Here is a 16,876-nt window from a genome sequence, read left to right as displayed (position 1 = left end):
CGATCCAATATCCGTGCTCGAGAAATAGTTCACGAAATCATAAAATATTATTCATGTATTCGTGAACTGGTTCATTTACCATTCGCTTTCGTGAAATATTTCACGAAATCATTCAAAATTAGTCATATGTTCGTGAACTGGTATATGATTCCTAGTATAATAGACACGATTTACCATTCGTGCTTGTAAAATAGTTCACGAAATCATGGAATATTTATCTATTTATTTATTTCGTCAATCGTTGTAGACTACAGATTTCTTTAATTACTAATGTGTATATTTCGTGAATTTAGTATAAATGAAGAAATTTCGGCTTTAACAGAATCATCCTCTTATGCGTTAGAATTTCTTTTGTGCATAAAATATTGTTTTAGTTCCAGTTTAGACATCGTAAAATCAATTGAGTCGCAATAGTGATTATAAATAGACATCATCATTAAAATTTAACTTTGAATCTAATATAACTCCTTTGTCGTTTTCGACTAAAGGTTATTGAATTACATTTTTTCACGTTCAGTTGTAAGAGGCTTTTTTGACAACACATGTGGAAAATTTGTATTTCGTTTTGAAATGTATTAATATCCTCGGCATTTCTTACCTCCAAATAAAGTTTCATATCGTCCGTATAAATTGGTATTTTCAGTTTTTTGAGAATGAAGGAGATACCGTTCACGTATAAAATAAACAATAGAGGGCCTAAATGAGAGCCTTGTGGAACTCCTGAGGTGACTTTAATTAGATTAGATTGCTTTCCTTTAAATTTAATTATTTGTAAGTAGCCGAGGCTCAATGCCGATTGTTGTCAATTTATAAAGTAACATTGGGATGTCAATGCGATCAAATGCTTTACTAAATTCATGCATTCATGAACTTAAAGTCACGACTTACCATTCGCGCTCGTGAAATAGTTTGCAAAATCTTAAAATATTTTTCATGTATTCGTGAACTGTTTCATGATTCCTAGTACAATAGTTTCGACCATTCGCGCACATAAAATATTTCACAAAATCATGAAATATTATTCATAAGTTCGTGAACTAGTTCATGAATCCTAGTACTTGACTTAGGATCTATCTTGTGTGCTAGTGATATTTAGAAGATATCCCTAATAAATTTCTATTTCATGCTACATGGCCATCAAATTTTCACAGGAACTATTTCACAAAATCTAGAGTATTATTGGTAGAATCATTTTTGTTCCACTATTCCATAAATGCCATATATGTCAAGTTGCTAGAGACCAGCTAGAGGCTCGAGTAAGTAGATATAAGAAATCTATTAGGATATAGAACATCGTTATTCATTTGATTAGGTTCAGTGTGATGTCTCGACAGAAAAATAAAATAGCGCTGAGCACCAAAAATACATGATAGAGCCACAAATCGTGTTCGTGATGTAGTTCATGCAACCGGATCCGGTTTATTAATCACACATTTATGTTCCTGTTTATACTGTCGGGATACTACGAGTACCGTAAACCGGGGTGACATTGATCACTTTTCGCATTAACCATTACATATTTTTAGACACAACACGTTTTTTTCAAGTTTAATATTTTTAAACCATGTACTGATGTGTGGAGAACAAGATTGGATTTACTTAAAATTGTCCGCTAACAGTTATTTTTCCAAAAATGATTTCGAGTTGAAGTCCGTTTTCGTATTCCGGGGTGACTTTGATAACCTGCATGTTCACCCACACTATGTTATTGATGTCAATGTTTTTCATTCAAATGTTCGTTTAAACTAATTCTGGAAATCGTTAATCGTTAAATAGAAGTTAATTGGTATCATCCAAAGTATTTCAATTTACTGTAAAATTCAAGTAACCAAAATTCGTAAAATTTGTGTCCAACTAGAATAAAAGATTCTGAAAACTGCTAAAATTGTTTAATTTTAGTGCTTTATCAATGTACAAAAAATTTCATCCATTTTAACACTTAGAATATTGAACAATAAAAATGTTGCGAATTTTAGCTTAAAATAATTTGAAATAATTGCCAACTAGTTTCACAAAAAAATTATTTAAAATAAACTAACTCTTAAAAGTAAATTTGGCACATCCCACTCTAAAGGAAAATAAAAACTTGTAATTTATTACTCTTGCTCAAATCTGAGATTTATTTGTTTTATAAAAAATAGACACTTTACGAAGTTTCGTAAAAATAAGTTAAAGTCAAATTTCGGTTTTTTGGAGGTTTTGTACCCAAAAACCGAATAATATACTCAAAAAGTATAATACATCAGTATTTTATAAGTTTAGTGTAAAAATCATTTCAAATTAAATTGATTCGGTAGACTATTCTGGTTTAATAAGGGATCTGCGAAAAAAGTTTCGAGTGATCAGTCACCCCGATGATCAAAGTCACCCCGGTTTACGGTACAAAAACCGAAAATAACCAAAAAAAAAACAGATCGCGATAAGACAAAGAGAAATTAGGAACATAATAAAACTACTGATGTCATCAATATCAGTCCCATCATCCCACGTGTCAAATTCGATAGTAAGCTCTGGAATAAAATATGATAAATTACGAAAATCGTGACTAAGATCCAAAAATGAAGAACATAAATCACTCTACTTGTGACTGAAATATCACGATTACGTGAATAAAAATTACGAAAATCATGACTAAGATCCTGAAATCATGAATACAAAACACATTACTCGTGATTAAAATATCAAAAATCGTGACTAAGATCCTGAATTCATAAACATAAATGACTCTACTAGTGACTAAAATATCACGGTAACGTGAATAGAAATTATGAAAATCTTGACAAAGATCTTGAAATCATGAATATAAATCATATTACTAACACAAAAATCGTGACTAGTATCCTGAAATCATGAGCATGAATCACTACTCAAGGCTAAAATACCAGGAAATAGAAATTACGAAAATACGATAGCAAACTCATGAATAAAATATAACGGTAACTTGATGAGAAATCACAAAAATCGCGAAAAAGCTCTTGGTAACACAAATAGTTTCATGAATACGAGATTAATTATTCATAATTTCAGGAACTTGGTCACGGTTTTCGGAAATCCTTCGGTTCACGAAATCGTGATCTTGTTTTCATGAATTTCTGAACGGATAAACCCCTGACCCGCTACTACGCCTCTGGATAAAACCATCAGCATTTTCAAGGAAATCGTCGTCATGTCTTGTAGGCAACACTTCATTTTTGAGGTGTGAATTGATTCTCAAAATCTGTAACAATTTCAGAACATGTTAAAAAGTTCAATTAACATGCAAATTCGATAACATAAAAATCCACGTTCAAAACAAACTATAGGACACGTGTCCCCTTATCAGCATACCTGAAACCACCAGTGACTGCGGTGCACTATGCAATAGTTTTTATTGTCTTTTCCAAGCCATGTTTCGCCAATCGGTACTCCACAACAAGTGCCAGCAGTAGTAGTACAGTTTCCGCAACAAAAGGATACTTTGAGCCAGCTTGACAAAGCTCGGGATGGAACTGCACTGACGTGGCGGGCGTCAAGAGGAGTGACTGGTGGCAAGCTGGGATTACTGCATTCAAGCAGATAAAAGTGAACAAAAAATCCATTCAGTAAATCACACTACATTGTACACATATATTGCCGACAACATCGCTCAAAGTCATCATCGCCGTTCCACCCCCCGACCGAACCGGTGCGGCGTGAAAAAGGGTGTGAAATACGGAGTGAACGAACCTTCTGAGGCTGGGTAGGTGTGTACATACGTAAGTATGTAAGAGAGAATGCGATGCGGAAAATTTCAAGCGATTGCACAAAACCATAACAACAAGATAAATCCATTTGTTCCGTCAACGACGCCAGAGGAGCTGGTTGGGTTTTCACTCTTGACGACTTTCGAGTGGAGCGCTTTCTTTTTTTATTCCTCGGAAAGCGCTTTTCCACAGAAGCACATACTCCTCTCGCCATTTGGTATGGTATTGTCTCTCGCTTGCGTCTTGAGCCATCCACTTTTATGTCAAGGAGCATACGCTGATGGTTGAACGGTGATGACGGATGATGGAGATGATGAAATGATGGAGCGGGGTGGGTGCTGATTCGCGAACCATAGAGATGGGCTTGTTCTGAAAGCTTCCCCCAAGAATTCAAAAGTGTTTGCTTCCGGTACTCCTGGTAAAGTAGACATTGTTTGGCTTGAAACGCAATAAAACTGTGCCACATGATGGAACAAGGATGTTCAACTATGCCCGCTCCTGCTGAGGTTCCGCATGGTAAAAGAGGCAACATTTTAGTGATACGACGGTAAATGGCAATTTTATGAGTAGCGTAAATTTTCCACTTGTATCAACATTTCGCCCTAGTTTGATGGCATAGAGAGTAAAGTGGTGGTCCCGTAAGATCGTACACTTAAAATTAGCTACGACAACTGTCATAACATAAGGTTACGCTCTAGAACGGGATGTAGTACCAAGACTTAACATGGCTATCAACATTTCACGCAGAGTGTAATAATAGCGCACTCGAAACAAGTGTTCCTTTTTTCGACTCCGTTTTAAAACAATTTCCAACTCAATAATTTAATAAACAAGTTTCCCGAGTGCTCTACTCTATCGGAATACCGAGCAGCACGGCAATAACGCGTAGGTTTCTAATTCCAAACAAAGCCCAATTCAGCGAAACTCAATTAAACTTCACATTCCCCGATGATTTGTCCGGTCACGAACTCGTCAACGTCCGGTAGCAAACAGGATGCCACAGTACGGACAGAACCTCAAAGTCCCCATTTTAGTGTAGTAGGCTACTACTAGTAGCACACTTTGAACCTAGTTTAAATTGTATCAAATAGTCATCGCCGTGGTCGGTTGGACACAATTGCCAAAGTTACCCATTTTTGATCCTCACCATCCCTTTTTCCCACTGTGAAACTGCATAATTCAACGCGATACCGCACAACTACTGACAGCAATTACCCAGCACGGAAGCGTGCAGGAACAAAAATAAAACACAGCAAACTAGATAAAACAAAGCATCCTGATGTAAATCAGTTAATTTGTCATTCATTATCGCGCATTGTTTATCTTCTTTCCTTCTCCTTCCTCGCACAGGAGCACGCGTGCGGCGCATTCAGGATACGGCCACACATATCAGCATCAGCATCATCATCATCACCATCATCAACAGCAACAACAGCATGGAAACGCTGTACACCAGCCACATCCACGGATTTCCACCGGCCGCGAATGTATCGTACGGAACGCTGAGCACGACCTGGGGCTCCCAGGGTGGACTGATAGCACTCGGAGTCGTACTGGGAAGCTCCGTCAGTCTGGTGGGGCTGGCGTTCGCTTTCATCACGTACAGGTGAGTTGGGGCAGGCACGGTGGAAGGGATAGGATCGCCATTATGATTGTGCTGTGATGCGATATGTTCCGTGTTCAGAGCGAGTAGCAAAAAAAAATATGAAGATAAAAGTTGTATAAATATTCTGCCCCTCCCCCGCACGTGATAGCAATTGAGGGGAATTCAATAGTTTTCATGGAGCTGCATATTGCGATTCCAATTTGATATCTTTGATCTTGTTATGTACGTAGTCGTTGTTTTTCATTGAGTGTGCTAGATACGAGTCGAGATTTGTGGGTTGATTATCGTTTGGATGTACTGAAGACTCCTGGTGAAGTTTTGTTCAATCTCAATGTCAATGGGATTCGAGATAAATCTCCATTGTCAATGGTGCTTGAACAAAATGAAACCATGATGTACAATCGCAATAAGTCAGTTAACTTAATCTGTATCTGTATCTGTTGAAGTGCGGCAGTTCATAAAGAAATAACAAAATTGTTACAGAATGTGTTTTTGATAACGACTTTTTGAAACAAATTTATAATTAATATAACACAAAAAATAACAAGGATTCCATCAGTACAGGGTCCGACAATCGAAGTGTAACCAACTACAAAGGCCATAAAATCGGTTTGGAAACTCATTTTTATTTGCTTCAAAGTACAGAATGTCTAGTCTAGTCTACACTACACATACAATATATGTAGGGATCCTGGAAAATTGCAGATGTTGGCCTACAATTCTTCTTGACAAAACTTGTTTTTCGATGACTTCTAGCTCATCTGTATCTCGTTTAGTTTAGAAAAACTACAAGGGGCAGCTCTATGGGGTTGCACGAGCTGTAGACGTAGGACTATACTACTTAATGTAAAATATTTATTTTCTTAGTACATTTATAGTAATAATAGATCAAATATATTTCTTACGTATGGTTTAATCATCAATATCGAATACTACTTATTGAACCAAACCTTCTTGGTTATCAGGTCATTTCATTTGTAGTAGGTGATCCAATCCGACTAAACTTATTTAAGACGATCTGAAGAAAGAAGACAGAAAACTGTGACCGAACTAATATCTGGAACTAAATCTTTATAGCATAAGATTAGCTTGTAAAAACTTTTCGATTGTGTGTGGTAAAAAACCCGGACCAGTGAAGAAAATGCCATTATTGTAACTTTCCTAAAGTACGCATACAAATATCACTGCATTCGCTATCATATATTGAAACTATAAATCACGCCTTTGCTTTGAAAAGGGCCAATAAACAAAATGACTGAATCGAGTAAAATGGGTTTGAAATTTTGCTAATATATTTCAATCTGCTATTTGAAAACGAAGGCGAATTTTTTCAAAACAATGCACACATTCGTTGTAGTTTGTTCTATACTTTGATTAATGTTGTAATGTTCGTAGCATCATTTCACGCGCATTTGATTAAAGTATTATTAAATTAGACAAACAGGATCAAGAAAAGTTCTAGTTCTACTGATTTGTCCAAATTTGATTATCAATCAAGATATTCAAGCAATTTACACCTTGTACGGTTTTTTATGTATTTGACCAGCATACATTGCTTACTGGATATTAAACTCGATAGATTTCGATCAAAAAGTTTATTGGCCTTTTACTTCAATCGTTTAGCTTTTTGGCCGTTTACTTTTGGCCTTTTATTAAACTAATTTTATTACGTCTCAAAAAGAGTTATGGACACACTCAATGTGTTTTAAGCGTTAATACAATTAGCTGGGTAGTTGAATGCATTGTCGTTTTTATATTTTGCCTATTTCTTCGATGATTTGAGATTTGTAAAAAGAGAATACTAAGAAAAATGCTTTCTCCTGTTTTATAATAAACCACTCGATTATAAGAAATGATGTATGATTGTGTTTAAGTCATTTTCAAACGAAAAAAGTAAAGGGCCAAAAAACCAAAGCAAAACAAATATGTTTATTGGCCGTTTCCTCGAGTAAACGACCAATATATTATCGCACACCAAACAAATATCGGCCTTTTATTCAACATAGCCATATGTTTTTCAATTATTTTTTTATGGCATTTGGGTTTTTACAGGTGATAATACTTCGAATAGAGATCCTGAATATGAAATAAAACGAAAATCCCAAATTTTGTTTATTGGCCCTTTTCAAAAAAAAAGCGAGAAATATACAAGAATCGAAAACAATTTTATATATGGACAATATACGTTTTTGCAACGGTTTTTCAAGTGGCAGTGTATTCATTCATAAATAGGCTTTGTAGTATGTACCTATTAGTAGAATCAAAATACTATAGGCTGAGTGAAAATGAATCATGTGAAGGGGAAATGAATCAATGAATTGATCGAACGTAAATAATAAACTTTCGTTGTGCAATTTAGTAACAAATTAGATCTACCTACCTACACATTCGCCTCAAACATTAAACCCAAGCGCAAAATGAATCAACGCTGATGATGATGGGTAGAGCGAAAGAGACAACTAATACCACGACACTATGTTAACCGTGTTTGCAAATGGAGCTCGCATGTACAAACTATTTTGTGTACGAATAATTATACATAAAAGTGTGCTGGAAACGAGCACAACACAAAAGATAGCATAGTGTTTGAACGGCAAGCACAGTCGCATTCACTGGGTAGCGTACCTCCACAGGCAGTGTAACGGACCTGCTTCGTCTGCCGCTCAACAGGCAACTGAGTTGCTCTGGCGAAATCCGTCCGTTTAAATAGTCGATGATGAGGTCATTCATAGAAGCGTAGCGCGCTAGGTACACAAATTTGTTGTGCTGGACTAAGGAAGCGCTATCTTCTGTGTGTAAATGCGCGATATTTTGACTAGGTTGCTCATTATTTTAATTTTTAATGCCATGATATCAAAAATCCTTGGGTTTATCTATCGGAATCTATTCTTAGAAGTATTTCGGGGCGACATGCGCAAAAAATTTGAAAATTTATCGTGAGATGGCTGAATTATATGCGTTTAAAATTGGACTTTTCGTTACATACCATTTTTGTAGAATTTGCAACGTGCACCCCTATATCGAAAACAAAGACGTAGTCCTACGTCAAAAATAATTAGAAAATTTTGATGAATATTGCTATTGTAAACCACCAATGACAACGATCACGATGCTCAGTGTGCTTTCTGCTTCTGCCCGAACCAGTACGAAGTGATGGTGATCTATCGAGATGAGTGAGTTGCAGGAGCAAGTAGTGGTGCTCCGAGCAAATACGGGGGCTATTAGGTTCCGGTCTTTTCGCATACGACCGAGTATTCGTGATGTGAAACATTAGCTGAAGGTGAATATGGACGTTAGGTACACGGAAGTCACCTTTAGCGAGTTCTACCCTGTCAGGCATCAAGAGCGTTCAACAAGTTCGTCAAATCGAAACCAATCATCTTGCACAACTTATAATTCGTGATGGTATGTGACAACGCTATAATCAAGATCTTCATATGCAGGGTGTTTGGTTCATGGTTAAGAACCACTCGAGAGATGATTAGCTGTCTTGTTTGGAGAAAAAATCGTCCTACACATACCATCAAATCTCAACCGTTGCTAAGTTATTGAACTTTTTGTGTTAAAAACTTGGTTGTCTTAAAATAACTCTAACTCAAAAAGTATACTTTGTATTACAATTCTTTTAGATTCATTGAATAGGTGATAAAATTTTCCATTGAATGATGTCCTCACATGTTTCAGTTAATTAGGTTAAGTAACCTTTTCACAGTAATTTATTGAAAATTCAACAATTTTGATCGATTTTTCGTTCATTTCACGAAAATCTTATTAGTTAACATCACCATTTTAATAATTCAGATTGTTAGTCTTGAACAGCTGCATAATTTGTTCTTTGACATGATACACTTATCTTTTCTTGTTTTCATGTGTTTGCGTTATTGAACTTTGATATTTTTAACTCATTTTCACTAATACTAGCTCTTATTGAAAAAGTATGGCACTTATTGTACCTTTTCTTATTTTCATTCGAAAGCCAGAAAAAAATTGCAGTGGAAGATGTATTAATACCTTTCAGTTAAGTGCATTTAGTATTCTTTTAGAAGTAAATTAGTTTAAAGTTTATGCTATTTTTAGCATTTTCGTTAATTTACTTAAAAAAGTAAATAATAAACATCACCATTATTATCATCGAAATAATGTATCTCAGCAAGTTCTACAATTCTTTTTTTGACTTCATTCAATTATCTCTTTTAATTTCGAAGCAAAATCTGTTTTATCACCTCGCTTCATATGCAAAAACAACGATTTCGAATCCACCACATTGGTGGTGAGGTCATGCTGTGTTAACTATTAAATTGCAACGAAATGAAAAGCGATAGGAATAAAGTGTCAAACAACAAGTTATGAATGTTAAGGGACACCAAATGAACATTAGGAACGATAAGATTAGTTAAACAATAATTAGAATAATTACAAAACTCTCCAAAAACGCTAATTTTGAGATATTTTACTAGTAAAAAGTAATTCAGTACACGTAACTAAAGAATATTTGTACATACATCGATAGGAAACTTTCTCAGCTTTCCAATGAAGCCTTGGAAATAACGATATTAAGCATATTTTTCAGAATAGAGTCTTTTAAACACTTGCAAGTTGATTACAGGAAAAGTTTTGAAAAGAAATTACAAATAAACGAGAAGAGATAGGAATATGATGTTGAAGAACAAATTATGAATCGCCCCAAAACCCATCTTTTGGATCATAGATATTGCTATAATCATAATTCATTATTTTGAGAAAATTAACAAAAACCTCATTAAAACGCCAACTTTTAACCACTTTACAACTTAATGGTAATTAAAACTAATTAACTGAAAGATATAAGAACAGTTTTTTACACAAAAAGTTCAATAACTTTGTAAAATTTGAGATTTGATAGTATGTGTAGAACGGTTTTTTCTCCAAATATGACAGTCAATCATCACTCGAGAGGTTCATAATCTTGAACCAAACACCCTGTATATGGACGATGAGAAAATGAATGTTCGGCTGCAAGATCTGAAACCACTTACTTGTACCGTGGCCATTAAAAGATTCGTGACACATTTGGAAAAAATGGAATTAATTAAAAAGAGCCCATCTAGGAATTACTTCTCGGTATTTCAAGTGGTGTTTTTGTGGTGAGAACCCGAATCTACCGACCCATCTCCTCCTACCCGAACACCTACTGCAGAACAAAACATAATGCAATATTAACATTACACAGAGAATTCCTTACAGATCCACAATCTCCAATGTCAAACGATTGCTAAATTTGTAGTAGCTGTTCAGGTAACATTGTCAGCGGCAAAAGTTGTGTCAGGTATCTCAAAATCAACAGCCAGCACCATCATTGAGGTAGTTTACACTCGTGACCAGTAATGAAATGAACGCCCGCCAAGACGGTATTTGGCAGGAAAACACATTTCTCTGCCTCGTAAACAGGTGTCTACGCGCAATGGCTAGTCGCTCACAGGATATCTGCCGGACAACCATTAAAACTCGTTTTATTGTTTTTATTGTTGACTTTTTTATGTTGTAACAACATTTAATTAGCAAGGGACTGGAAGGCGTAAAATATTTTTCAATATTAAGAGCCATAGTACTCAAGAAATTGCAACGAGAAATTTTAGAAAAGCGTGGAATAGGGTCATATGACCAAGCTTAGAGATTTCCGACGACTTAACCTTTTATCTTTATTGTTTACATCATGGAAATATATAAAGGGCACACGGCTCCGTTTAGAAACTGCATTGAGCCGAGCTAAATAAACAAATTATGTATATAATAAAAAAAAGTTGAAGTTTCAAAGAAGACTGAGCATTAAAACTCTCCAAAAAAGCACTTCATCGCTAGTGATTACCGAGATCAACAAAACTAGTATATAGTACTAGATATTGTTCAGAATAAAGTTAGTTACTTAAGGGGGGGTTAGGATTTCAGCTTAAAAAAAACACTTTTTTTGCGATTTTTAACCTGCCGTTTAAAAACTGCGTGACCAATTGATTTCAAAATTTGCATACACATTCTATGCAAAAAATACCTAACTCCTGCGTTGAGTTTTCGAGACAATTTTAAAATTATGGGGTTGTTTTACCCCCCATCAGCCGTTCTCTTCCGTATTACCTAAACTCCGGGTATGTGACCGACCGACAAACTCTGCTGATGAAAGCAGCTATCGAAGACGCACAAGAAGAACAACGCTTGCCATTGGACCCGTTCTTGACCATGCGTTCGGTACGAGATGTCCTCCAAGCGGACCCGACTATACTGGTCAGTGCCACCAAAGAAGCACGGAGATCTAGATGTGTACTCCGTGCTACCTCTAGAAAAGTTTACAGCGCCTTGCTGTCCATAAAACAGCTAGCAGATCGTCAAAAAGTGAAAGTTATACCTCCTCCTACTCTGAATATAGTAAAAGGTGTACGTCATTGAGATCAAAACCAACAAAAACCACACATTCCCCGAATCCAGGGCGTTGATAGCTAAGAAAACCTCCGGCATGAATTTTTCCACCGCAGACCGCGAACAACCGGAACAAAATCATCCAACTCCTCCGTGAGGAAATCCGGAATCAACTGAAACAGGCCAAACAGCAACCGACAGGGGATGAGAAGGACAAGGAGAACAAGTATCTCAAACAGTAAAACGCGAAGTTACAAACACAGTGTCAAGCTACCTTTGCGGAATTGCAATCCCTCCGTCACGCGTTGAACGAACTTAGTGTAAAGCTTGACAGTAGTTCTCGTGGCTCTACCCCCTCGCAGGAAATTTGCCTAACTGGAACAAAACCAAAAAAAGGACAGTTTGCTGAACTTACAACCCCGACGAAGATTTCAACCAGATCATCTTATTAAACTCAGTCTACTTTCTATATCTGTCGCTGTCAGACGTACAATCGAGCCAAGTGAACAGCAGGCCTCTCGATCTAGTGTACATTGTCTCGAGAACAAAGGAAGCATCGGATTATTCTTGTTACCATGAGTAAAGTTGACGAAAAAGCTCTACTCCGACCCAACGCCGCGGTCGTTGAATAGAAATTTTGTTCAGCGCGCCCGAGTTTTGTGAAGTGGAATACCTTTTGAAGGTAAAAATGCAACTTAGACTTACGGAAGTGTTGTACCTTCAGTATCATCATCTTCGCAGTGCAGTGTTAATATTATTCAACACTTCAGCACAAGCTGAGCGTTTCGTTTTGCAGAACAACTTAAAACACGTGGTTGAAAGTGACAACGTTGGAACTAAGATTCTCGTTTATATTGAAAAGGATTATATAGATGTAAAGCTATATGACCTATCACCTCGTACCCCTCCTGAGCAAATTGCAAAATGCATGTCGCAATATGGAGAAGTAGAATCCGTTACACCTGATACTTGGAGAAACTTCTTCCCGGGTACTCCTAACGGCGTTTTTGTAGTGAGGATGCGGGTCGAAAAGCCCGTACCCTCCTACTTAACAATAAAACTCACGGAACTACAATTAAACAAACTACGCTATGCACCCATGAGGGGCAAACTCCTACATGCAAGAATTGTAATCAGACAGCACATCATGAACAACCTTGCGCGGAAGATGCAGAGAAAGACGCATCTCAACCGATTGCCAACTCATCTACGGCAAACCAACCTAAAACAGAATTTTCAATACCAATGCCTGAACCACAAACGGTGGCCAAATTTGTGGCAGCAGTTGCTCAGACCATAATGACAACCGCAAAAGAAGCATCCAGCACTGCAAAATCAACTGTAAGCAACATCGGCAATAACAATGTCGGATTTACACTGGTGAACAATAAGTGCAAGAAACAGGGAAAAACATCTGATCGCGGACACCAAGCCGGCTTCGACCTGGGCGTGAACAACAAAAAAGAATTAAATGACCCCCCAGATGCAGTATCCCAGCAGACCCCGCGAAAGAAGGTCTCCGCTCGCAAAAAAAAGTTTCGCGCACGAGATCCAATATTATGATAATATTTGTTTATATTTTTATTTTTACATTTGTAAACATATTAAAGATCCATGGCTCCGTTAAGCTACCGCTATTAACCGTGTCAAATAAACGAATCATAAAAAAAATCTTATTAAATTGAACTCCGCACGTCCAACAGAAAGTCCCGCGGCCCCATCCAAAAATACGAACATCTGCTTTCTCTCGACCCATATCAAAGCCAGACTTTGCTGAGCAGGTTTAGCTTCACAAGCTCCATCAGTATGTTCAACAAAGAGACCAGCTCAGACACAACAACGCAACGAATGAAACAATCACCCGATTCAGTACAACAAGACAGTCAATCCCAAACAGGCCAGCATCTTCAATAGTTCCAAGTAGAAACCAAACAGCCCCCTTCCCGTACCGGCCTTGACCAGGTAACACCGATGCTCCCCAAAGACTAGACACCCCAGGCAAGTAACACCCTCCTGTACGAAGCAGAAAACAGACGACTGCCCATTAGTTTTTACAGCCAAACTGTTAACGCATCCGAAAAATCACTCGCAAACAACTACGTCGAGACAACCCCACTGATCCAAAGGCAGAAAGCTCTAGCACGAGTTTCGGTAGGAACGCCTGTCGAAAGGAGAGCTAATCGCGACTCCAGGGCACGAGACTCTAGCCGTGTCATCCGCAGGCAAACAATAGACAGTGACACGACTCCATCACTGGGAAAGAACTGAATCACTCTCGCTCTACATTGGTACATGAACGGACTTAGAGGCTTAGGTAGGCCTTTCCAGATTTAGGGGACATACAGCTGCTGATCACCCAGTCCTAGCCAATCTGTCTGGCCCCGCAATAAACGCACATACGAACCAGAACTCCTGGGATAACAGACTACCGGGCTTGGACTGACGTTCCTTCGGAGCCGTCGCGCGAATCATTTCCTATCCGATCTGGTGCAAGTGGTCGTCTCGTTGTACCTTCCATCCGAAGTACAGGATGATGGTACCAAACTATAAAATATTCAACACCCACAACACCTTGTGGGGATCAAACAGATGCGATCAACGGGGTAACCAGGACTCCAATTCTATCATACTGAACTATAGAAATTCCACTTACATTCAAGGCCAATACATGTCGACTTTGGATTTATCCATCTGCTCCGCCGATTTCGCTGGGACATGCAGGTGGACCGTCTTCCCTGACACCGGTAACAGCGACCATTTTCTGATTCATCTATCGCATGACCATTAACCACTTACAACTATCCATCGTCGCCGCTGGATATACGAACGTGCAAACTGAAACAGATACGAAGTCGCAATTCTCAATGCCATAGAGCAAGACTCACCAAAAGTTAATGGAAATCTTCGGTCTAGCAGTATTTTCGTATATACCTCGAACTAGTAGCAAGGCTTCTCCTCGACCCATACATTGGTGGTTCAGTGGTGGCTATCAGAGATCATCGCACGGCCTTAAAATCTCTGACAAGGACACCTTTGGTCACCCCCTGATAGAACAGAGAGCGATGAACTTCCGTATCGCCAGGAATACAGCTAGAAAGTTCATAAAAGAAGCAAAAGAGAAGAGCGTGAACGCCTTTCTCAAGGGCATTTCACCCAAATCGACTACATCCGAATTGTGGACGAGAGTCAATGCGCTCAGTGACCAGAGAAGGCAAGTTGGCTTCTCACTCGCTGTCAACGGGAATACTATGACTGACTCGACGAATTCGGTAGACACTGCTGCACTATGTCTACCGACGCTGCTCTCCTATCGATCTTCCTGGCACACATCATGAATTGAAAGCTTACCTCGCCGCTGCGCACGGACAAACTGCTAGACTCGATGAGGTCGGATACCCCTTACTGCAACACGCTCCATCAGCCGGGAAAATAGTTTTACTGGGATATCTCAATCGTATCTGGGATATCCAACCTATTGTAACATCTTGGAAAATGGCCTTGATAATTTCAATCCATAAGGGAGGGGGGACCCAGAACCCTGAATGACTTCCGCCCCATAAGCCTTCTTCCGTGTCTCGGAATGGTTATGGAATAGATGGTCAATAAACACCTTATGACCTTCTTGGAGGAGAACCACCACCTGGACCAGTACCAGTTTGCCTTCCGCAAAGGAGCGGGGGCCGGATCCTGTCTATTTTAGACATCGTCAAAGCATATAACACTAGAGTGACAGGAAAAAAAATGACCCCTATCGGCCCACCTCTGAATCGATTCCTAGTCCCACCAGGAGTACTTGCACCAAATTTGAAGCAAATCGGACAAGTCTAACTACCGGACCAACGTGCATGAAGTTTGTATGGGATTTTGCGACAATTTACATGGAGAAAACCCACCCGCTCGCATTTTCGCCGCTAGGTGTATGCATCGTATTATCACTGTAAGTGAAAATAAGAAAGATAATTTAATTGTCTACAACTTTGTCGAAGACTACTAGTAAATCCGGCTTTGTTGAAAGAAGTTATTAAACTTTAAACAAAGTGACGTTTGAGTCAGTTTTGCATGGGGCCTAACAGTGCATGGTTGTGTATTAGTACTCGATTCACACGAACTATACATTTTTGTGAAATAATCGTTAGGTTTAGCTCAATGCTATGTTCAGAAGAATTATAGTAAACAATACGATTCATGCTTTGATTAGAAAATTTTAGTTCCACATTTTACCGCATAGAGGGCACCAACACTAACTTTTTAACGGAGAGAGATAGAAATTTGGTGTCTTCTACAAAGTTATAGAACAGGCATGTTGCAGTATTTCTTCCGAACATTTTGATACTCTATCTCTCTTCTATGAAAAGTTAGTGGTGGCGCCCTCTATGCGGTCACAGGTGGAACTAAAATTTTCTAACCAAAACATAACTCGTATTATTTACTACAATTCTTCTAAACATACTATTCAGCTAAATCTAATCATTATTTCGCAAAAATGTATAGTTCGCGGGACTCGAGTACTGATACACAACCATGCACTGCTAGGCCCCATGCAAAACTGACTCAGACATCACTTCGTTAAAAGTTTAATAACTTCTTTCAACAAAGCCGGATTCACTAGCAGTCTTGGACAAAGTTGTAGACAATTAAATTATCTTTCATATTTTCATTTACAGTGATAATACGATGCATACAGTGCCACCTAGCGGCGAAAATACGAACTAGTGAGTTTTCTGCATGTAAATTGTTGAAAAATCCTATACAAACTTCAGGCACGTTGGTCCGGTAGTTATACTTGTCCGATTTGCTTCAAATTTGGTGCAAGTACTCCTGGTGGGACTAGGAATCGACTCAGGGGTGGGCCGATTGAGTTTTGAAAAATTCTTCATTTTTCTGGGCAGTCTAATATAACACGGTTAACCGAAATGAAGTTCTCCGACAGCTGGCCAACCGGAAATTTGGGTTGCTTCATTCCTCCACCGCACATTCCGTGTAGGAATCGGTGGTCAGCAATCTAGAATCTTTACTGAAGAAAACGAGAACTCCCAAGGATCCGTGCTTGCTGTTTAAACTACCGCGATTCGCTGACTACAATTTGTTGGGTTGGGGTCACTGTGCATCAGCGGAAACGAAGAAGTCAATGTACGGTTAGTGCGCGGGAGACGTACCTTCA

General features: G+C 38.3%; 1 protein-coding gene across 2 annotated transcripts in view; it reads left to right on the top strand.

Annotated features, from left to right (window-relative positions):
- Positions 1-16,876, top strand: part of LOC131685229 (latrophilin-like protein LAT-2) — a 243,810-nt gene that overhangs the window by 109,039 nt on the left and 117,895 nt on the right. For both annotated transcript variants that reach the window (XM_058968809.1, XM_058968808.1), the window contains exon 2: positions 5,073-5,328. In XM_058968809.1, the coding sequence (XP_058824792.1) occupies positions 5,159-5,328 (170 nt within the window). In that variant the 5' untranslated portion in view covers positions 5,073-5,158. The remainder of the gene's footprint in view (positions 1-5,072; positions 5,329-16,876) is intronic.

This window comes from Topomyia yanbarensis, chromosome 2 (assembly GCF_030247195.1).
Source record: "Topomyia yanbarensis strain Yona2022 chromosome 2, ASM3024719v1, whole genome shotgun sequence".
In the NCBI taxonomy this organism is placed as follows: domain Eukaryota; kingdom Metazoa; phylum Arthropoda; class Insecta; order Diptera; family Culicidae; genus Topomyia; species Topomyia yanbarensis.
This window is presented reverse-complemented; position numbering and strand designations above follow the sequence as displayed.